General features: G+C 41.2%; 1 protein-coding gene across 3 annotated transcripts in view; it reads left to right on the top strand.

Moving 5' to 3' along the window:
- The window catches only part of LOC138261743 (mitogen-activated protein kinase kinase kinase 3-like), a 377,725-nt gene that overhangs the window by 214,751 nt on the left and 137,756 nt on the right, over positions 1-25,218 (top strand). For all 3 annotated transcript variants that reach the window (XM_069211063.1, XM_069211062.1, XM_069211060.1), the window contains exon 3: positions 11,456-11,565. In XM_069211063.1, the coding sequence (XP_069067164.1) occupies positions 11,456-11,565 (110 nt within the window). The remainder of the gene's footprint in view (positions 1-11,455; positions 11,566-25,218) is intronic.

Below are 25,218 nucleotides of genomic sequence, written 5' to 3'. Positions count from 1 at the left end.
TATTTTTAGGTTTTAGGATAAGTAGGGGTATTTGGGTGGCAAGGTTATTTTTAGGTTTTAGGGTGGGTAGGGGTATTGGGATGGCAAGGGTAGTTTTAGGTTTTAGGATGGGTAAGGGTTTCTGGGTAAAAGGATATTTTTAGGGTTTAGGTTAGGTAGGGGTATTTGGGTTGCATGGGTATTTTTAGGTTTGAGGGTAAGTGGGGTATTTGGTTGGCAAGGGTATTTTTATGGTTTACAGTGGGTAGGAGAATTTGGGTAGCAGGGTTCTTTTTTAGGGTTTAGGGTGCATAGGAATATTTGGGTGGCAAAGGTTTTAGGCTGGGTAGGGTTTAGGGTTTGTGGTCGATAAGGCTACCTATATATATATATATATATATATATATATATATATATATTACACATACAGACACACACACAAACATATATCTATATATATGTGTGTATATATATATCGCCAAAGGATTTATACTTACCTGAAAAATACCTAAATTTTTGTTGTAAAGACATGTGTGGTAACATTTTGTGCGGTAAAGGCACGCGTAGTAATGGCATATGCTTTCCAATGGATGTGTTGTAAAGGCATGCATGGTTCTGTCACACAACTCCGGACAGTGCATGAAATAAAATCTCCGAGCCTGCTTGGTTACTGAAATGATAACCATAATCGTCCCCTGCCGTTTCCATTCTGTCTCTAATATTTGACCGAGCATCTAAACTGAAAAAGGAGGGTTGAAATATAAAGCGAAGTAAAATGCTTCATTCATTTTTACAAAATAACGGAGCATTTGATCTGCATAACCGAAAAATGTAACTGCCTTTAATGCACATACGTCCCTCCATTTTAGAGAAATTGTGTTAAAAATTCTAATATATTGTCAGTATTTTTGGGAAATTGCCTTTGTGTGTGTGAGCCCAGTGCCTCTACGGAGGATAAAGCTTGCTGGTCACCTCACATCACACATCAGTTGGAATAGTTAGTTCAAAACCCTTGGAATTATAGTCAATTTGTCTGAAAATTGTGCTGTTAAATACACCATCTAGCCTTATACTGTCAAAACATGTTCAGGTGCACCGCTCTGCTTCCTCAAACCTTCAGAAAGTTGGGCTTACTCACTTCACTCACTAGCACAATCCAATCAAGGCTGGTACATTTGTCCCACTACTTTAAAGGTTCATTAGCTGCCACTGCTCTGGATAGCTGGACAGAGAGATGCGGGCTGCAGGACAGGGGAAATGTGACAGGAAGGCGCGGTGACTTGGTGCAGCAAGTGAAAAATAAACACTGGCAAAGAGACATGCCCTTACAAAAACCACCTAACAGCATTTCGCTCCCTTGTCTATCCACTCTGTGGCTCTTTGTTATTGTATAAATTATATAGTACTCTGTTGTGGGCTCCCTCACTTACTAATAGACTTCCAGAATAAGTGTTGGCTTACCAAGTACATAATTTAGCAGATCTCTACTCTGGTGTCAGCCCACTGATAGTTGAACAGGTTGTTTGTGTATGATTTAATAGAAAAATCCATTTATAGAATACCAAATCTGTGCAGTCTTTTCACTAAATACGTTTAATTGGAATTTTCAAGATGAGCGGCATTCCATATTTGATGGGCATCAAGTCAAAGAACAACTCTTTTTTAACAAAAGTGACTTTTACATTCCATTAATAGTGAAATGGTTAGTGTTTCTTCAAGGTTACATTATTCTATTTCCCGTCCCTTCTAATGGGTGACACTTTATTTTTTTAAATTACTGTTCTGTTGGTTGCCACCCACTGGAACACCCCCTATCTTTAGACAGTTTTTCCCCCTCCCATGATCCTTTTTTATACCGCCTCCTCGATTTTTGTGTTTGAGAGGGGAACTCCATAGCTCTCTCCCGCATCCATTTTTAAGATTAGTTCCTTTATACCCTCCCATATGTTCCTACTTTTGTACACGGTTTTGTTTGAGGCCCATGGTATTCTTATTACTTACCTTAACCCTTACCTGGCCCTGCCTCATTATACCGTCGCCTCCTTACCTTTTTCCAGGTATTACATTAAAACTCTTTTCCACTTTTCAGGATTGCTAAGGGGTCTAAAATGTTATTTCATTTTAAAACCAGGATTTTTCCGTACACGACTATACTTTTAAAATGTTCTTGTTTTTTTTTCTTTTAGTCTGACCAAACTGTCTTTCTTGTCTTTCTGTTAATTTGTTTCTCCGCTAATGGATATTCTGTCCCTAGGATTCCAGTAAATTTGGTTATATTACTTTATTTTTCTTAAGCTTACATACCACAATACATAGTGTGTGAATTTGAAGATAATTTAAGGTATCCATACAGTGTTTGTGGCGAGTGCCAGCCAACTTATAGTTCACAAAATCATACAGAGAGGTTCATCCTTTTGATAACTTAAAGTGAATGCCACCATGCTGATAGCACAACAGAAGTTAATAAGCAGTCAGATTGAGTGGACGGCGGGAGGAAAAGAGAGGCAAAAACAGTGGTGGTGTGGTATTAAAAGAAGAAAAGAAAACCAAACAAAACAAGCAGAATGGCACAGGAGAAGCAACAAGGAGAGAGCAGCCCTTAAGTACTTCACAGTGGAGGCATAATTCCAAATTCCTAATTGCGTTTTTCTCCGAATCACGATTAGGACATTGGTATTCCTAATGTATGACACTCCTTTGAGTTTCATTAGCAATTCCTAGTGGGTCGCAAATTGACCTACCTGAAGGATATTAATGAGGTAGGTGGCAATTTTACGGCCAGTTTGGTATTGCAGCCATCACAGCGAAGGTCACCTGCTGGACTCCCAATACCACCATTTCTGTGATTGCTTTTTTAATAAAGCTTTTTTTTTATGCAGCCCATTTTCCTTAAGGAAAATCAGGATCCGTTTAAAAGAAAAAAATGAAACTTTGCAGCTTCATTTTTTAAGAGTAGTCAGTGGTCCATGGGATCACTGCCTGCTCCTAAAAAATAATATTATTTACATACACAAAGGGGAAGGGAGCCATTTGGGGACCTCTTACCCTTTGCGAATCAGTTTACTACCAAATGGGTGGTAAAGTATTACTGTTCTGCGACCGGAATTCGGTCGCAAAACAGTAAAACATACCATACTGATTCGGTATTTGGAAGGGATGCCCTAAACATGCCCTTTACGAATACTGAACCGGATGGTATGTATTACTGATAATAACAAGTTACTGATTCACATTTTGCATTTTGTGCATTGGAAAAAGCATTTTTCTGGTCGTAAACGGCCCAGTGGGCCATTTGCAAACAATAAAATGCTTTGTACATCTGGCCCTTAGTTCTTTGTGCTTGGTTGTGGAGGTGTGGGTTCATAATGTGCTGAAAAGACAAAGGACGAAACTTGTAGATTCAAGCACACCTGGGAAACATCCTGAACAACGCATCCTTAAGGATGCTGACGTTTAACATGCAAGTGTAACCACGCTTGCCTGACCAACACATGGCTTTTTCTGTGCCTGAACCACGCATGTGTTGAACTATGCATATGCGTGGTTAAGGCACATAAAAAGCAATGCAGTGTTCGGGAGAATGCGCAATGAGGTAAGTGGGGCTGGGACAGGGGTGGATTAAGGGATTGGGGTGGGTGGAGGATCGGGCGGGCTATTTTGTTTTTTAAGGGTGGGGTGGGGGTTTGGGTATTTTTTATGGGAATAGGGTGGGGGCTCGGGGTATTTTGTTTTTTTAGGGGATGTCATGGGGGGGGTTGGGTAATTGTTTTTAATTAGGGTTTAGGGTGGGGACTGGGTGGAGGGTTAGGATAGAATTTTTTTGTGAGGCCCAGGGCGGGTGGGGGGTCAGGGTAGATAAGTTATTGGGGGTAGTTGTGGGCTTCAGGGAGGGTGGGGGGATTCATGACAGAACCACGCATGCTGTTTCGCTTGCGTTTCCACACATGCCGTTACTAGGCATGCTTTTACATTGAAATTTGTTGTTAAGGCATGCGTGGTTCCAACCTACAACCATTTCACATTCTTTCAATTGGGGAGTGCCTAGACATGGGTGCCTTGCTCGCTATGCCACCCAATTCAAGCTAGCCTGGCCGATGAGGAGTGATACCCTGAAACGAGTCCTACGATGCTTGTTTCTAGTCCAGGGAGGACCTGACCTGGCAATTCGGTCTGGACTGTTTTCTTGGGGAGCAGGGTCAAGACTGATTTGCATATGGCTGGGTCCAACTGTAATGGCATGGCGAGCCAAAAGATAATGGATTTAACCCAGATCTGTGACTGGGGTGAAGGTTTGATTTGTTCAGTATTTCGTTCATCATCTGTTCTTTATGCAGTTGTTGCATTAGAAAGAGGCACTTCTGATGGCTAGATTCACTTGAGGTGCTAGGTAAGTGGGGCAGTCCAGAATAAGTCCTTGAATTCCAAGATCTTTCAGCTTCTCTGTTGGTGTGAGATGGTAGAGTTTTTGGTAATCAAAGGGCATATTATTTTCTTCCAAGAAATTTGACATCTGATTGAAACCAGCTCTTCTAATGAGCTTATAGCGGAACAGACCCTTGGTGATTGATTGTTAGCTTCCTGGCTCTGTTAGATCAAGGTTTGGTTTTTTTCATGATTGGCTTGATGCAAAAGATCTGAAATCAATGGCAAACGTTCTGAAGGCTAGGGGCGTTGACACGGTCTCTGGTGTTGGGTGGAAGTGGGGGTGGTGGTAGAGCGCAGGATCTTATTGAATGCTTGACCTACCTAGGTAAAAGTCTGCAAGGAATCAAGTGAGTCCATTTGCCTTGAGCATGATGGATAAGAGTTGCTTGTAGGTGGACACCACTGATTGTCTTTTCTTGAAGATATCTCTGGTTTAGTGATTTCAGAAAGAAGGACAATGGGTGACTTGCCTCTGAGATATTAGTCTCTGATTTTAGCTTTGGAGAAGGTGATCTTCAAGGGCTTCACAAAGAGAGCTTTAGTGTCCATAATGTATTTCTTAAAGGATGATGTAATGTTCTTCAAATGGGCTTCTTGTTTTGGTGATCTGAAGTTAATTATAATCTTATTGTTCGTGTAGTTGCATCTCTTTGTGGAGATTACCCCTTTGTGCAGGGACATGCCAGATTTCCCATGAATGAAGCACAAAAGTGACAGCTGCAAATGATTTAAATATCTTAGTCACTGGTAATTGTGCAAGACACATTCCATTCCATTGTTTGTATTTTACATGTTCAATTATTTCTGGAAAACAGCCTTATGCAGACCAACCTTGCAGATGCTCTAAAAATTACAATTTCCCTGTAGAATGGACGCTAGGAAAAAAACGTGTTTCAGTCTCATTGGTTGCAGCTCGAGGGTGCTTAATAGAGTTTCTATTAAACGTAACACCAAAATGCACACTAAACATGTAATATAATACTTAACATAAACAATATTTAAAATCTTTATGAAACAAAATTTTAATTTATCTAACTTTATCACATTTACTCTACTCTACTACTGAATATGTAAAGGGATGTCCTGCTTGATCGATTCAGAGGAGAATCTTCTTGGAACAAATTAGTGCAAAGCGCCCATGGCATTATACAACCATGGGCTCCAGTCATTCACATTAGATCCCAAAGAACGCATCTGCAAAGTCCGCACAGAGATCATCACTCAGTCCCACACTTTTCCACATACAAATGACTCCTTTGGATAACTTCATCAGATCCCATGGAATCAGTTTAATCTCCTGTGCTGATGACTCATTTTTTTCCCTCTCAGATGACACCTCACCACCAAAACAAACTTCAAAAAATGCATGACAAGTGTGGTCCATTGGATGATAGAGAACTGCCGTAGGCTCAATACCAGCAAAACTTCAGTGCTAATCTTCTGGCATAAGATTTCACCCTGGAATGCCACATGATCGCCTGCCGGACCCACCCCCACCCCATTGGACCACGCTAGGAACCTAGGCCCCACCCTGGACATCAACCTCAACATGAGGACACAGATCAATTACGTCATCTCCACATGCTTCCACTTCTTTCGCATGTTATGTAAAAACCTCAAGTGGCTCCCACTGGACCCCAGACATAACATCACACAGGCTCTAATTTCAAGCAGATTGGAATATGGCAACACACTCATCCCAACCCATTTTCTTAACAGACTTCAAACCATCCAAATGCCACCAGACTCGACCTCCCACTCCAACCCCAGAGCACTCTGCAGAGAACCTCAGTGGTTCCCCATCCAAAAGTTCTGCCAGTTTCAAACGTATCACACACACATTAAGGGAAATACATAACACGGGACCTGCACACCTCAATCACCGGCTTCACTTCCATCAACCCACCAGACAACCATATATACTCTGCATCCACAGAAGCAGAATGAGAGGCCAATCATTCTCCTGCCAAGCCGCCAAATCCTGGAACGACCTCCCCCAACACACCAGGGCCTCCTCCTCACTTCCTGAATTCCACAAAAAGCTCTGGGCTTGGCTTTTCAATTAGTCTTCTTGTGGGACCATCAAGACTGCTGGTACCCAGGCCCAGACTCACAACCTGCCTACTCTCACCTACTCAGTGCTTGGATACTCTCACAGGTGATAAGCAGTGCTCTACAAATCTACCTTATATTACATGACATTACACTACAATATGAATCTACCTTGGGCCAGTTTTGTCATTGATTGTTGTAGTGTTGTGTGAATGGATTCCTGTGCCAAAAAGTGATGCTGTACCTTTTCAGTGGGGTGAATTGTGGTCAGTTCCCCAACCTGAGCTGACTGTTCTTAAGACTAGCATCACTAGTAAATGTATGAGATTGTTTTTTTTTTGTTTAAGCTAATATGCACTGATGGGTTGTGAGATATTTTTTGATTTGATAAGCAGTATATATTGTTGAGTTGGAAACACATTGTAAACTACATGATATTGGTACCTTGTTGTGAACATAAGCTTGGCACTAGGTCTCTCTAACATGTTCTGCTATCTGGGAGCAGGTTATAAATATTCAGCTTGACAAGAGTAAATAACATGCCTTATTGGGTGGTAGACGTGAAGCTGAGAAAGTGGGGTTGATGATAACCAAATATATGGAATGCCTGAACCGTTTTGGATGCATGTGGTAAGATCTATCAACTTGAGACAATTGGGTCAGTGCGGAATGAGTATTACTTCATCAGAGCAGGTAAATATAATTGTGGTAGCTGACTAGAAGGTTTATATGTACCTGTGAGATGTTTTTGTAAGACGGTTTGATGAATGTTTGGTCACCTAGTGGGAAAAAGCAAATAGCACAACAGTGCACAATGTTTTCTTTCTCAGGTGACTGAAACAACTTAACAAATGACAAGCATTCTAAATATGTATCAAAGTCAATATAATAATCAGATAAGTGGTTTTCATCAAGTCAAATGGCCTCAGATGCAGGCAGCAATTCTTGGTAGCTGCGATTCTCATCTCTGTATTAAAGTGTCTGGTCTTGGGAGACTGTCTCATATCCTCAAAAGATTTGTTGAGCAGTTGGATGCCCCAGTGATATTGCTGAGCACATGTTACATATATTCAGCATTTCCCTCAGTTAACTTGGACTGTAAGGCTCAATGCTACAAGGGTTGGATTGGGAAGGCGGGCAGTTGTGCGTTGGGCTGGCATGTAAGCGTCACCTGTGGGCCGATTTTATTAGGACCTCTGTCATCCGGCTCACAGAGCCTTACTGTCTTCCCAACCCTCCAACCAGGGCACTGTAATGTGGGGACAGTATCGTGGGTAGGCAGCCTCTCAGAGGGCAGGAGCTTTCAGTGGCATCACTAAATCAGTACTGTGCCAGCCTTGGCAGATGTAAGCTTAGCCTCCGTGGGGCCGGAGCATACCCTCAGAAGCAATGTCCCTTCCCCTGCTGTGCTGAAAGGTAAGGTAGGAGAGTACAGCAGCCTTGTTGGTAAGGCAGGTAATGAGGCCCTTGATCCATCTTCACCTCAGACCAAATGATGACCCAGCAGCTGTGCCCTCTGTTTCACTCTTCCTCTGCCAGGCCATTGCCGTTTAGACCATGGTGGGCCAGGGAGGGGTGAGTTTCAGATCCAGCTTTACTGGGTGCCAGATGTCGCTCTGGCCATTGGGCCATTCTCATTTCCGCCTTCTGTGGGTCTGGACTGGCACAGAAGCAGTCTTTCTTCTGACACCTCCCCCGTCAGGCCATCACAATAAGGCTATGGTGGGCAATGGAGAGAAGGAGGATGCATAGGCCTCACTGAATGGACAGCTGGTTTTGCGGCCACTAGGGCTATCTTCACCTTAGCCTGCACCCACACTCCACCTTCCCCCAACCTTGCTGGAGCAGCAGAGGCTGTGTGATTATCTTGACCCCTCCTCTGCTGACCATCGCCCTGAGGCGATGGTGTGCTGGGGAGGGGCTGAGTAACAAAAGGGGCCTCAGCCTCACTAGGGCCCAGGTGTTGTTACCTTGGCCCCAGTGTCTTTCAGGCCTTGGTGGAGGGTGTTTGTGTACATTTGCCTAGGCCTCGCTGTGAGACCACCTTGTACAAAGAAAAAACTACAGAGGATATGGCTTTAGTGCCAAAGCTGCAGACTTTAGCAAATCGGTGCTGGGGAACTATGTTTGTGCTCTGGCATTGGCTCACCATCCTGTGATTCTAAGTAAATCATCGAATCACCCAAGTCCTACAATAAAAATGAATTTGGTCTAGAGTCATTTACCTGATGCTCTTGTAAATCACTCCAGTGCCCTTGGGCGGAGTTCACAGTATATAAAAGTGCAATGAAAAATAAATAGACATTTGTTCATGTTTTAAGATTCTGCACAGGCAGGAGCATGATTATTGAAGGGGACTCTTTATGTAATACTAATAATAATAATAATAAATATTTGTATAGTCTAGCTATTACAGGTCAATAGGAGAGCTTTGGAACACATTTTAAAGTGCTTTCACCTTATGTTTACGGTTTAAAATTCATACTGACAAGAGGAAAAATACCAGCTTTCGGTGATCTTCTTTATTTTTGTACTGTCCAAGACATAAAGCTACCAGTCATGATAGTGAAAAAAAAGTGCCAGGTAGCAACCCCACCCAGATCAGGTGCTGCAGATCTTGAGCTATTTTTTTTCACCTTACCCGCCCAATCAAAGTGCAGTGCTTCTAGTTTTTTCCAGTGTTACTGGTTCAATAGGCTTTAAAATCATTAAAATAGCAAACATTTCTCCAACAAGCATTTGCAATTCAATGGGTCTTGCATTTGGTTGAGTTAGAGCTTTGGCGTTGTAAATACATAACTGGACATTCCTTGCCACATAAATTGGTCAACCCTGTAGCATAATTTGGTCGTCTCTGTCACATAATGCCAGTGGCCTTGCACATAACTAAAGGGCTACCAGGCCTACTGGAATATCATTTCAAACAAGGACTTTAAAACACAAACTACTCCCTGCTGTAAAACAAAAGTTCTAGGCATAAGAGAGTTTAAAGAAACACTGAATGGTGATATTATTTCGGGCTCCCCAACAACTTAGTGTCGGGCCCATGGATGATCCTGTTAGAAAGAGCACTTTGTGTTGAATGTTTTGAAGGTGGTCCCATTGTCCTAGGACCACCACAGGCTGAGTTATGAGCAAACATGTTTTGTAAAGGGAATGCCCCGCAAAGCACTATGGGGTGCGTTTCCCAAGTGCAGTGAATATTGTAGTATTGGCTCTCCAGCTGTTCTGGGAGAGCCGCTATGAGGATTTCTGTGTTTTTACTTATGAAACAACTGCAGCGCTCCAATACCTCCAATCGAGTGTGAGCTTCAAACTGCCATGCCTGCCATGGAGGGAGAAGGGGAGAGACAAAATCAAAATTGAAATGACATTGTGAACAATGTGATTCAACTGGTAGTCATGCAAAGCTCTCCAATACCGCAGATTGAGTTTGTGCTGTATGAAACTTCAGAGTGCCATGTCCGCCATGGAGCATGAAGGGGAGAGACAAAAGGTTTTAAAAAAGTAGTTTGCCCACACTAAAGAATATCAGCAATCATGCAGTAATCCATGTAAGAGGTTCAATATGCAAGGCTTAATGAAACAGCGCAAGGAGAGACAAACGTAAAGCATTTACCAATGATATCAAGGAATTTTTTTAAGCCATGGAGCGCGAAGGAGAGAGACAAAAGCAAAATTAAAATGACTCTGATTTGGGAACAGTGTGAACAATGTGACTTGCTCTCCCATACGGCTGATCGAGTTCGCGCTGTATGAAACTTCAAAGTGCCATGGCCACTATGGAGCGCGAATGCGATAAAAAACCTTACAGTGTGAACAGTGTGATGAGTGCTCCAATAGCGCTGATCAAGTTTGCGCTGTATGAAACTTCAAAGCACCGTAGCCGCCATGGAGCGCAAAGGAGAGAGACAAAAGAAATAATGTGATGTAACTTCTAGTCATGCCAAGCACTCCAATACCGCTAATTCAGTTCGTGCTATATGAAAGTTCAAAGCGCCATGGCTGCCATGGAGAGGGAAGGGGAAAGACGAAAGAAAAAAAGTTGTTTGCCCACATTAAAGTATATCAGCAGTCGTGCAATAATCCATGTAACAGGATCAGTCTGCAAGGCATAACAAAAGAGTGTCAAGGCGGAACAAATGTAAAGCATTTACCACTGACATCAAGGGGTTTTTGAAAGACAAGCTCAGGGACGAAGTGATGGGTGCGGTTAAAGCCCACAGAATAAATCACAACAAGTCAAAAAGCAGTGCTTGTGCCCTGCTATGCTCGACCTAAAAATGAAGACCATGAGACTAGTCAAATGGTGTTTTATGAAGCTGAAGAATCCAGGAATATGTGCCATTTTTTTATGTTACGGTGCTGGAAGCATTTGGGTTCCTATTTTACATCTAGATGGTATCATGCACTTTTTTCGTCTTTAGTTTGATCACAGTTTTGAACGCTTGTTTAGCTGTTTTCTAAGTGAAGACCTATGTGTTGTTTAAGCTGTGTCTGTGCATTAACTTTCATTAGTGAGTATTACTTGATTATCTCATACTGAATTTGTGTTCTTAGGACATAGCCACTTCTTGCATTAGGCCTTCATAGCTCGACTTCGCTTTCCTGTGAGAGATAAAACTCATGTGGGAACCTTGCCACTTTTGAATAGCGCAAGAATACCTGTGGTCATGTGATTCCAGTGGTAAAAAACAACTCCTCATTTGAGAACTGTCCAGTTGCCACTGGGTCCTCCAGGATGTGGAGAAAAGGACTAAGTTAGTGGCATATGCGTGTGTTGTGTTGTTGTGTTTTATTACTACTCATTAAGGAAAATCACCACATCTGATAATGAAATATCAATCGCTGGTCTGCACCAGCTATACCTATTAAACCTGTCCTAAGAATTTCATATGCCAAGCATTCTTTTATCTGTAAACAAGGCGTAGCAGAGCACGACAAGTCTTTCAGTCTTTGTTTTGCACTGTGGTGATGTTTGGTGCGTTTTCTGTTGCAGATGAAGAAGAAGCTCTCAATTCAATTATGAAAGATCTGGCTGCCTTGGGCAGATGTGGAGGTCTCCTGGACAGCAGCCGCAACAAAAATAATTTTTTCTCCAGCAGACAGGTGAGTCTTTGAGGCTTATGTCTACTTTGGAATGCTGAAAGCAAACTTCTGAGCATTATCCCAGGCTGTTCTTGTGGTCAGTGTTAGTTCCGTGGTCATGCATTCTGCCTTGTTACTGACTTTATCAGGGTTTTTCTTGGTAATTTTAGAGAAGTTAAAAAAAGAATGCAACATTTCATAATTACCCAAACCTTGTGTTAAATTACCCACTTTATTCTTTTTCTCTTTTCTAGTTACCTGTTCTTCTCTAGGTTTTCCTCCGTATCTTCATTTTTGTATTATCGCAATTGTTTTAGTGTTGTTTTCGCAGATTGCCAGCTCTACCTTTGTACATCTCTACCTTTGTACATCTCTACCTTATCCACCACAGAACGTACCTCCATTGTCTCCCTTCATTTTCAATCCGTTTACTAAGTCCAGTCCTTGTTATTTACCTATTCTATCAAACTCCGATATCACATATATTTATTGTATGTGTGGTTCATAGTGAGTTGCTTGTTTATTTTTCTAATTGAGTGTTAGAGTTTTCAAGGTGGGCTATATTTTTCATTTCCCTTTACCTATATATATATATATATATATATCTATATATATATATACACTAATCTTAACCCAAGCATACATAATGTGTTACATGAAAACTAATCCAAAGAAACATGTATTCAGGTTGTATTAAATTAATAATAATGATAACCATACATTAAATACAACAAATAAGTAACTTTATTTTAAATGAAATGATAGCCCCAGAAGGAGCACTACATTAAAATAAATAACTTACATTAAAATAGCCATAAATTATATTTAATTCATATGTTTAAAGTTTCATATATTAATACTAACTACACCCCTAAATTATACTAAATTATATGAAATGAAAATAAATAAGTAAATCAAGACATTATTGCAACCCTAACATAGAAGTAAAGTTATGCCTCATTAGTGGCAATCAGACTAATGGTGTAGTTGAAGTAATGGCTGGATGGTCATGAAGTAATGTGACTAAAGTAATGGTAGAGTCCATTTTAAGTCTTGGTTGCAGATGCTCCTTTCTGTAGACACACCTAATGTTTCAATATACTTTAGAGTGGACTTTGGGTCAGCCCCTTGCTCGTGACTGGATGGTGTTGTTGTCTAAGTGGTATGCTCCTGATTCAGTGGCTTTCCTCCCTGTTCCTATATTTGTTCCGTCTAGGAGCATTTCAGTCACACAGTGTTTTGATTGGAAGAATTGTATGCCCTCTCCTCCGACCAGATGAGTCGAGGCCTATTGTCTTTGCCAATGAATATTTCAAACATGCTATTACCTTGAAGACCATCTGTCTTAAATGGTGAAATGAAGAATCAGGTTGTGTATGTCTGTGTTCTCTGTTGAACAGCCCTCAATGAATGTTTGAGTACTTGTATTGTGCCAAAAGTAGGAAATTGGTGGTTTAGTAAGTGTCATTTTTACGAGCGCTGCATCCCTGTATCCGTGTGTGTATGTCTGTGCTGGAGCATTTTTTATAGACTCTGGTTACTTCAGTCGATAGTTATCATATAGAATTATAAATAGGCAATAGTGACTTACAGGGATGTTTTTCACTAAGGGGTTCTGAGTGACATCAAATAGACATTGAGAGCGACACTCGAGTTCTCTGTGATATCACTCAGAACCCGAAGGTGAAGACCATTCCCGTAATTCACTTTTTACCCATCTTTAATTTTATGTTATGTATGGCCCCCAAAGTCATCTGTCCCTGCCTTCAACTATTGTGCACAGGCAGAGAATAATGGGAGGGCTAACATGCTCTCTCCTCCTTGACACTAATGTTTAAATTTGTTTACCTGCCATCCTTGACCAAAACATTTTCTTTCTTCTAGGGGCTTGATAATTATTAGGGGCTGTTGCATTAATGGTTCCTGTCATTATTGGGGTTTTCTTTTGTTACGGTGCTGTATTTCCTACCAGCTGTTTTCCTGTCAGTTGGTTATGCAATATTTCATAATTTGATCACAGGCTATGGTTTTCCATCGTTTCTCAGGGTTGTGGTCTGTGCTTTCCTTCCATATTAGAAAGTGTGTTCTCTATTATTGCTTACAATCCCTTTTTCCCAAGCCAGAACCAAGGTTTGGGAAGTCTCAAATGCTGTGTGCAGAACGTGCACATTACGTATTTTTTTCCTGATTGTGCAATGGTACATAGCCCAATCTTCTAGACGGAAGTGAATACTTTCTTTGCCTTGTGTCCTTTTCTTCTAAAATAGTCAAATCAAAATTATTCGCAGCGCAACTGCCTCAAAACATTGCATAAAATAAAAATCAATAACATATATAAAGCATTCCATAAAAGTTTTAAAATGTCATTGTTCATAGAAATCCTTAAAACATAAATATAGAACAGCCTCCCGAACTCAAGTTACTTCAAATAAGTGAACCAAATTCATACATATAGCATCATATAGAATGGGATGCTTTCCTAAATGCTAGAATCTGACATAAAAATGATGGCACAACAAAACATGCCATTGTGGATTATAACTGTTGCAAAAACAGCAGTGCCAAATACCTAGGGCTAACATAAAATTAGCAAAAAAGACATAATATGCATTAGTGATTGCGTTGATTTCCCATCACATGGACGGGGGGGGAGATCGGCATGGGAATAGCAGCCTGCAAGAAATCCCACCATCAGCGGAATATAATTCAAGTAAACAATCTAGTCAGTAAAAAACGGTGCTGCCAGTTCCGAACAATAGCCAGGTATGGTTGGAAGTCAGCCTGCGAGGGTAGGTGCTTATATAAAAGGACTGTGAATGTATTACTGTTTATAGCTTACCTCCTGGCCGCACTAATTCCGAAGAATTTCTGCTTTAAAGAGATGTTCGAAAGACTGCTAGATTTACTTGGACTTCGAAAGTAGTCATTTAAAGATTACCAAAATGTCAAATTTAACTACAATGCTCACTCATGGAGTATTTTCAGGCAAAACAAAGGGCTGCACACATTATTGCAATATATTTTAAAAAGTTTTAAAAAATAGTGTATTATGACATTTTAGCAAGAACGTGATATGAAGGGAGGCGAAAGGAAATGTACATCGATATATGTCCATTCAGATTAATGTCAGAAGCAGATAGCAAATTCTCTCTCTTCTCCAAAATTAAATGGAAAGTTTAATGAAGGGCTCAATTATAGATTTCAAACTATCCAAATTATTTTTAAAATTTTGATTAGTAATATTTTTGGGCAAGTGGGTGCTCGTCTGCTTTGATTTTAGATTTAGGTCTATAGAACTTAAAAGCAAAAGCCAATAGTATTGGAAAAACAGATCTTTGCTTGTGTCTCTCTCTATTGCTGCTTCGCGTGTCTCCTCAAATCATCACCGACCTCTGCCACCAGTGCCACGCTGACACTGTTCAGATCATGTCTTTTATCTGCCACCCATGCTGCATTGACAATCTGTTCAAATCACATCCCGTATCTGCCAACCAGGCTGCATTGACAGTTTGTTATGGTTATCACCATGGGCTTCCGCAGAATTGTTTTCAGGGGATGCAATAATTTTAACGTCATCGATCCTGAGGCAGCGTAACACTACGGCGGCCGTAGTGTTATGCCTTACTGTGAGCCTGCACACCAGGCTGTACCTAAATCCAGGGAGTGGCAAGTACCCCCCTTGCTTCCCCCTACAGGCACCCATGGTTATCACCCACGTCCACCACCCATGCCACATTGATTGTCTGCTCACATCAGGGCTCCTTCACAAACTCCACAAGGGTGCTCTGGTACCATGTGATTTCTAGCCGTACTTTGAGGGGAATCGCCACACTAACATGACTCTCTGAGCCACATAAGGGAGAAATTCACTGAGCTCAGACTATACATAAAAAAAAAATTACATATGTTACTATTTTCGGTATGCCATGTTTTAGAAATACACATCCTGGTACGACCACAACCTTTCCCCAGGTCTCACCTATGTTCTTCACCTTTGGTAAGGGAGCCACTGCGGTGTGAATTCATCCAGTACCAAGCTCTTGTAAGAATAGCCTGGAGGAGCGGCAAACTGGAGGGGCAGATATGGAATCACAGTGCCGGGAGCTCTGGTGCACCGGGACCCAGATTCCTTACTTGCACTAGGACCCATGACGTACTGGGAGAGCCGTTGATCACTGCTCACCTCTGCTGCCTTTGATCACCAGCACTTTGCAGGAGCCTAGCGGGGGCAGTAAGGGCCAGATGTAGCAAAATTGCAAATTGCGACTTGCAATTTTCGAGTCCTTCCGACTCGCAAATTGCAAGTCGCAATTTGCAATGCAGAACGGTGTCTCAGACACCGTCTGCGAGTCGCTATGGGGTCGCAAAGACCCACCTCATTAATATTAATGAGGTGGGTCGCATTTTGCGACCCCATAGCGACTATGGGCACTCGCAAACATGGAGGCCTGCTGTAGTCAGCAGACCTCCATGTTCGTGACTGCTTTTAAATAAAGCAGTTTTTTTTTTTTTTTTAAGTGTAGCCCGTTTTCCTTAAAGGAAAACGAGCTGAACTTGAAAAAAAAAGGAAACCTTTAGTTTCGGTATTTTTTCAGGGCAGGTAGTGGTCCCTTGGACCACTTCCTGCCCTGAAAAAATAATTTGTGGTCCATTCACAAAGGGGAAGGGGTCCCATGGGGACCCCTTCCAATTTGCGAGTGGGTTACCATCCACTTCAAGTGGATGGTAACTGCGACACCATTTGCGACCGCACTGCGAATCGCAAATAGGAAGGGAACACCCTTTCCTATTTGCGATTCGGAAATGCATTTTGCGAGTTGGTCCCTACTCGCAAAATGCATTTCTGCATAGGAAACTGCGATTTGCGACTCGCAAACGGCATTTTTTGCCGTTTGCGAGTCGCAAATCGTTTCCTACATCTGTCCCTTTGTCTCGGAAAGTTATTGTCCTCACCAGAAAAGGGGTTTGCCCATATTACACACCACACCTGGGCTATAGACATATACAATGAAGATAGGGTAACATGCGGGTATAAATTAAACACCAAATATATCATTTTTACCTAAATCGATCTTGATCTGTTTTATTGTTGCAACTATACCACATTTGGCTATTTGAACTCGTCTACTAATACTAACCACACCTATATTTGTTTGATTACTCATGCACATATTCTAAGGGAGTTTTGTGGCAACATATTCAAATTAAATTATGTCAATGGCAACCTCACATGTTCTACATAACAATTAAACAATTCTATGAATGTACAATAGAAATCAAATACACTAACGCATAAATATATAAGACACTTCTGGGCTATTCATAAATCTCTTGCCCCTCTGCAATTGTTTTAGCATGGAAAGTGGTTCAGAAATTATTGGAGTCCTTAATCCATGTTGAGCTAGTATTGGGTGGGCTTGACTGGTAGAAAAGTCCATTAGTTGGTTTTGACTATACCCGAATTAGTTTACATAATAGTCCATCTTACAACAACTCCTCCTTTGTGAGGGGTCAAAGTAAACCATTTTGGTGGTGCGTTATATCTTTGACAGGTGCGACGACTTATGGTTTCTGTAGAGTACTATATCCGGTAAATTTAGTTTTTTTTGTTAGATTTAGAGTCTCATTACGAGTTTGGCATTATACCCTGTAGAACTTGTAATATGGCGGGTGGGATATCCGTCACGTTTGTGATGGAGTAATCCCCTCCACGAAACTCGTCATGAGGCCCTAAGATTTTGATTTGGAACCATAACTTACCTTAACCGTGTTTTTCAGTGATAATTATCCAGAATCCAGAAATTAAAACAGACCCCAAGGTCTCCACATGACATTAAGATCTTAAGGAATCTAGATCAACACACTGAAGGGCCAGAAAATAAATATGAAAGCCTACTATGAATTACCCTATCAGGACCCGTGCACTCAGCCAAAATGCACAGTCCTAAATACTCAACCATATCAAATTCTCCTGGAAGTATAACAAACATGTCCACATCATCAGTAGCCTGGCGAAGTTCATCCATCACTTAAACAGCAGTGATTTGAAATCATGTTTAGGGTGACACTTGACCGATAGCGAGCCTGGGCATAGTGCCACTCTATATCAATGATACTCAAAGTATCGCCCAGGGGCCGCATGCAGCTCTTCTGTCCTTTACGTGTGCCCCCCTGGTCAACAGCAGCACTGGGCTGCTTCATACTTGACTCAGCACTAACACTAAAAGTATGTTAAATCAATGTGCAAGCATTTATTTAAAGGTTAATTGAAGTTAAAGAAATGAAGTAACTAGGATGTTCTGTACTGCATAGCTTCAGGAACACCATTTTTAAAGACATTTTGCATAACAATTTTAATAATATGGTAAAGGCTATTCAAAATGCAAGCGGTGTATTCCATGGAGGTCCTCTTATAAGTGATAATTAAGAAAAAGGAGGGAAAGTGAAATAAAACAATTGCCTAGGATCACACAATTTATTAAAGTGGGGAAGCTGGGATTGATCCCAGTTTTTCTTGCTTCACATTTTGCAATTCAGACATTAGATGTACATGGTTTGCTTCCCCTAAACCCACCTTAGATCCCTACCCACTCACCTCCCCCTGACCACCATCCTAATGGTATCAATGCACCTCTCTTCACACCACTGAAGAAGCATTTTGGCCCCTGAGAAAATGTTTATGAGTACCAGTGCTTTATATAAACCTCAAGTTAGAAAATAAACACCTTCCACACAACTCTACCTGCAAGCTGCTGCTCGGTCAGAAGTTACTTTGGTCAGATTAGCTTTTTCATGCCAGCCATTGATCCTGTAAGGAGAGAGCCCTCAGGACTTCTCTAGCCTCTCTAGCTGGAATAAGGTCATATGGGTATATTTAAGCCTTAGCAACCTAAGAAGTACGGCACAATCCAGGTGCGCATTCTGTGAATATTTTCTCCAAAAGAGGACAGAGAATGGTATAACAAAGGGGCAGGATTTTCACAAGTGTAGTTGGACATTTCCTCCAGAATCAGTGCAGCCCATGCGTACTGATAAATATCCTCACAGGTGGCCGCTGGTGACCGAATCCCGGATATGATTATCACGATGGTTGTCAGTAGAAAAATAAATAATAATAAATGTCTTCCTTGGCCATTCTTCATCTAGCATGGGGGCTTCCACAAGCAGGCTAAAAGAAGCATCACATGTGTTACGTCCTTGTTTCTCAGGTGCCAAGACTTTGAGCTTTACTCTGAGGTCCTTTTTTTCTGGTGTGCAATTCTACGGCTTGTAAATAATGTCACCTCAGGTACACAGTTGCTTGGTTTATTATTACTTGCCCATTCAGAGTCTTGCATGTTGGAGTTTGGCGTAAGGCATTAATAACATCTCTTTTAGTCATTCCAAAGTGCAAAACTCAAAACTTTGTGTTTTTCCCCTCAGATTTAGGCAAATTTTATCTGGTGAAACGTTTGCCTAGAAAGACAGCTGTGGATGATGATTTTGCACATTTTGCAATCCTTGTTCCGGCATAAACGTCGAATAACTTGGAATTACCGGTTTGAGAAGAATATTGGGTGTTTCACTTTAGATTAGAATTGTACAAATGAAAATGTGACATCTGTGTAACGAGAAATGCGTCATCTAAGCACGACTAACCAAGAAAACTGCTGCGCAGGGAATAGGCTAGGCTATATGTGTATGTAAGTAAATTTGTATGGGTAATAATTTAGTACAAAGCTTGTTATAATGTAATGGAGCACAGGAGAGTATGGGAAGGGCTACAAAGTGAAAGCAAGTAAGAGTCGCTTTCAAATAAGATCGTCTTTGTAAGATGGGTCTTAGCTTCTTCCAGATTTGGACAAGTGATGGTGCTTGTCCGATCTGTCTTGGTAAGTAACTCCAGATCGTTGGAGCATAGAACTAGAAGGCCTGACTTTGGGTAGTTGGGAAATAATTAGGAAATATTAGAAGGCGACTCTATATATGTATGTAGGTATATGTGTGTGGGTAATAATATAATGTTATTTATGTAAGTAAACGTGCACGGGCAATAATATAGTACAAATCTTGCTATAAGGTGATGGAGCACTGTAGAATACGGGGGAGGGTTACAAAGCTAAAGTAAGTAAGAGTTGCTTTCAAATAAGATCGTCTTTGTTGGCATGCCTGTGTGGTAAACAATCAAAGGGGTTACGTATGGGCAAAGTGCTCCTTGAAAGATTGGTCTTCAGCTTCTTCCGGAATTGGACAAGTGATGGTGCTTGTCCGATCTGTTTTAGGAAGTAATTCCAGATCTTTGAAGCATAGAACTAGAAGGCCTGACTTTGGGTATTTTTTTTCCATCTTGCATTTCTTTGTTTCAAGTATATCAGTGTCCTTGCCGCATGTTTGTGTTCACTGCAAGGGATCTATAGCTTGTCTCCTATGTAGGTTTTTTTGTTGGAAGAGACTGCCTTAAATAGATGCAGCTCTTGAAAGTGAATCAGGCTTGTAGGGGAAACTGTTGTGGTTCCTACAGCCTGGCTATTGTTAGATCTTTCTCAGTCAAGTGATGAGCTTTGCTGTTACCTGGACAATGGTCCATATGTAGTGAGATGAATGTCTAGGAAGCGAGCAAAGAGGGTGGGACAGTCGGGGTTTCAGCTGCCTATGTGTCACAGCAATTCTGAAGGGGTGATCTTGGAGCTATACTTTGATATTGCACAGAAGGTAGAGCTGGTTCCAAGTTGGTTGTGTTGAATTAAAAAAATAAAAAGCGTATAATGAAGAACGTGTAAGAAACCCATTTAAGAAACTGCACAAGAAAGCCAGAGCAGTGTCAGATGGAAGCTAAATAACATAAAAAGCGTATTTAAATGCAGTATAAACAGGTATATCACTGCTATATGTTCCAGGGAAGAAAGACTTCTGGATGTAACAAAAAAAGGTTGGAAAAATAGAATTATGCTAGCTTAGACCCATGCCACCCTAATTTGGTAGGAGGGATAATTGCATAGCAGTAAAATAATTTGTTAAAACAATATGCAAACGAGGAAGAATGTCCCGATTTCTATTAGAACTAAAATTGTGTAATCGCGACACACTAATTTTTCTACTTTGAAAGGGCATTGGCATATTATATGTGAACTCTACCTGTTCTTGCTTCATCAAGTAAGAGCAAACTACAGTTCCTGCTACGGTAATCAATCTAGCTCCTCATTTGTGGACATGTTTCTCTTCATGCTCAAAACTGCCGAGATTTGGTAGCACCACCCATAAATACCCCAAAAATGGGAGGAGCCTTAAAAAAATTACATGACACGAGGAGACAGACCTGACCTCATGCTTTGGTTTTGGTCTGCCCCTTCCTGCTTTTCCAGGGTGCCGCTCTTCTGACTTGAACAACACACAGGAGAATGGCCATTATTCTAATACACAAAGATTAAGTGGGAAGTTTATGGGGTCTGTCTCTAGACAGGGATTTCCCTACGGGACAGTCAGGTGCATAGAATGCAATGGTACATTTCCCACAGTGACATGTCCTAGAACCGCCTTCCAGTGCAAAGCCAATCACATTTTGTTCACCCTTTTCTCTAGAAACATAGATGTCAAATAGATGTAGCCGGAGTAATAGTTACTACCTCTGGCTTTTTCTTTGGTGCCCAATCATTGCCCCCTGGCTTAGAGGTCATGAAGGAAGCAGCAGAAACAGAAACCGAACGGGGGTCTAGGTATATTGTTTACTTTTTGTAGTTTCTAGTCATTTTTTCCTTCCCAAGTTCCTTGGCAGCAGATAGGACGCTGGTGGGGGAGGATGTTGTTGGATGGGACAAGCGGTCATGCTTATGTTATGATTGGAAGTCATAACGTGTGTGATGTAACACGCACAAATTCTGCCATTTATTTGTATCAACATCCAGGATTATGAACAAAGCTGACCACTCGATTGAAGATGATTGTGCCCTTTTAACAATGCTTCTACGAAACTAGTAGAAAATTTCGGGGTTCTTGAAAAAAAGCTTGTGTGTGAGGTGTGTGTTCCCACATAGGAATGCAGTCCTTGGATGATGGGATGTTGCTGAGCAGTCACCAAGACTTTTGGCTTTGATGATACTTCGTTGCCTGAGATGAACTCAGATTGTTGCTGTTCTAGCACTTTACTGGGCTGTTCTCAAAAATCTGCTGCCAAAAGAGTCTAGTTTATGTGGCGTTTCTTCAGGCTTCGGCCAGAATTCTGAGCACGTAGCACGAAAAGAATGGCTTACACACACCACTTGTGAACAACATACATTCTGCGCAAAATCTGTCTTTTTGGGCTTACAGAGGGCTGACAGGGTAATGTGCACAGATGGGGAAGAGGTGACCATCTCCGTGCTGTGGTCAAAAGCCCAATTTAGTGCTCTCTCCTGGATGTGATTCCAGTTCTCGCAAAATCCAGAAAGTATGTAATGGAGTTACTTAGCGGCCTCCTTCTGTACCCCTTGAGCCCGCTGCTTATAATAAGGAAAGAGTGCCATTGGGAACAAATGCAAGGTTTTATAGGAAATCAGTTTCTTAACACGAATTTGTGGCATCTTTTATTACCACCTTTGGAAGAAATGACATCCTTCACCTTTATCAATGAGAAATTGTAAATGTTGAAATGGGATCATAGAAAAAGCATATTAGACATTTAAATCTCAGAGACGTCTTAGGTGTGAAACATAATATTGTTGCAGTTCTTGTCATCACGTATTATGTCTTTGCATTCTGCGTGGATTATGATATTTGCCAACATGGATTTGTAGAGACTGTTTGTCGATCCAATCATTCATTCAGAGAGCTCTTCTGTAATCTACAATTCATAAAAACTCACAATGAAGGTATTACAATGAGTGAAAATGTATTCATTTGGCATGTTGGTTCTATGGCACTACACAGCTCCAAATATTTTTGACTAGTTATTTTACATTTATTGATGTTAGAAGATCTGCCATCAACCACTTTTAGATATATTGATTTATTCATTCAACTTCCTGCAAGTATCTTGGAATTTATTAAATTTAACAAAATCACTAGCCCTCTAAGTATAAAGACACTTTGTAAAAGAGAGTATAGCGCAAGGAACACTAGTGCAAGATTTCCTCACAAATAGGTTAGGTTGCTCACTGGCCAACAACTGTCTTTTACGACTCAGGAGATAACAGTCAGCACTCACTGAGCTATCTTGGCCCATTAAAACAGAAAACAGGCAATATATTACGTTCCCAGATAGAGGGGTCTTTGCATTTTCTCTCCTTCCCAACGTCTCTATCTGATATTGATTTAAAAAAATACCCGAAGCCATCCTAAGCTTGGTCGGAAAATTTGCACCATTGAATTGGTAGAGAACTGATCAAGTCCACTGTTGGTCGATGTTACAACCCTTCAAAGAGATGCAACCATAGCACTGTCCTGCGTGATGGGATATAGTCAATATGTGGTCCTTGCATGCAGACTGTATACAAGCCTGTTACGTCTATCACATCTATTACTAAAAGAGGCAGCAGTCTTGGGGGAGGACGCATCTTTCATTGTGGTCTAACTCTGTGGGGATGGACATGGAATTTAAATTTGCCACAGAATAGGTAGTAGGGTGGATCCCATCTAATGTGTGGATAGCAAATGGAGTTCTGTTGAACTGAGGTAGTCTCTGACTAGGTCTAAAATAAAATAGCATTAGCAGATTAATAAAGTAAAGATACATAAAAAAGCAAAATGTGCAACTGAAAATTTTAAAATTCTTTGCAACTATGAAGGGTATTGAAATTGTTAGCTTCCATAAAAAAAAGTAGGGAAACGAGTACAAAACAAACAAATACATACATTCTAATATATTTTATTTCATTCACAAATAAAATAAAAAAGTATTCAAAAATCAAAGTTTTAATGGGAAGTTTGGAGCTTTTCAAAATGTGGTTCAATTTCTGATAAACATAGCAATATGCAAACACTAGCATATCATTTTTAAGTCAAAGCATGCAGGACAGCACAGCTGTCTGATTTGATAAAGACATCATGAGGATATTCGGAAAGCTTCCCTGGGAATGCATTCTGTCGTTGCTTACCATTGGCTTTGTGGTTTATATCTCACACTTTCCGGCTTACTATTTACTGGCTTTATTTGTTTTAGGCTGTCCATGCTCCGTTTTCCCCTCCCAAGAGGCAAAGCCTTTTCACACTACATCTCCTTGTGTTCTTCCACAAGTGCTCCTTTATGTCAACAGGTTTGTAAATCTTGTTCCTAGCTTGTCACATCTGCCATGCATTCAAAGACAGAGGTCAATGTCAAGCTCTGTGTTCGGATGGAGCTTGGGGTTTACTTTTCTTTCTCTGACTTCAGAGTGAGAGGATTTATGTGACAATCATTCTTTATTCTGAGGGTAGAGGAAAGGTTTTTTTTGTAGCACACAACATTGAACTGCCCAAGCATTTGAGAAAATATCAGTTAGCAAAGCACAAATGAAGCACTTTTTTTGTTACTTCTGAAATGTGCTAGAAACAAATACTTTAATATGATAATCAATCCACTAGTTGATGCAATTTCCACACATTATCATTTGTGTGCTGTATAGTTTTATTAGTAAAACTATATGTCCGTGCAAATATAATGGTCAATTCATTTGAAAATGTATTGTCTGTAATGACAGTGTGCTACTACACAATGCATACTCCCGACGATGCCACTGTACTCTACTCTTCACCACTGCACCACTCTACACCACTGCACTCCTCTCTGCATCATTACACTTTACACCATGCCAATGCACTGTGCGCCACTGCACTTCACTTTACTCTATGTCACTCCACTCTACTCTGCACCACTCTGCTCTGTGCCAATGCACTCTTCGCCACTGCTTTCTACACCACTCCAGTAGAAGCCACTCTGTTCTGCACCGCTACACTCTATGCCAATACACTCTATGCCAATGCACTTTACTCTGTGCCACTTCACTCTATGCACCTGCCTGATATGCCAATCTTTTGTATACCACTCTAATCTACTCTGCACCACTACACTCTATGCCAGTGCATTCCACACCACTTTACACCATTACTGTATGCCACTCTACACCACTGTGTTGTACTCAGCACTACTCTACACCATTTCACTCTGCTGTGAAACAATCTACTCTATGCCACCTTACTCTATGCCACTGCACTCTAGGCCACTCTATTCCACTCTGTGCCACTCTACCCTGTGGTACTGCACTCTCTGTCACTCTGCTCTAAACCACTGTACTCTATGCCACTTCATTCTACGTCATTGCACTCTGTGTCACTGCACTCACTGCACCACTGTGGTCTATGCCAATCCACTCTACGCTACTGCACTTTACGACACTCTACTCTGAAACACTGCTCTGTCCACTAGTGAACACTGTGCCACTTTACTCTGCACTACTGCACTCTACACCACTGCACTCTGCGGCACTCCACTTAATGCCACTGCCCTGTACACCATTCCATGCCACTATACTCTACTCTGCACCACCCTAGTCTGCAACCCTGAACTCAACACCACTACGCGATATGCCAATACACTCTACTCTGCACCACTCTACTTTACACCCCTGCACTCTGTGCCAATGCATTGTATGCCACTCTAAACGACTGCACCACTGCACTCTGTGCCACTGCACTCTACACCTCTTTACACCTTTGCTCTATGCCACTCCACTATTTTCTGAAACA

This window comes from Pleurodeles waltl, chromosome 10 (genome assembly GCF_031143425.1).
Source record: "Pleurodeles waltl isolate 20211129_DDA chromosome 10, aPleWal1.hap1.20221129, whole genome shotgun sequence".
In the NCBI taxonomy this organism is placed as follows: domain Eukaryota; kingdom Metazoa; phylum Chordata; class Amphibia; order Caudata; family Salamandridae; genus Pleurodeles; species Pleurodeles waltl.
Note: the sequence above shows the minus strand (reverse complement) of the source record. Positions and strands in the feature narration are given on the sequence as shown.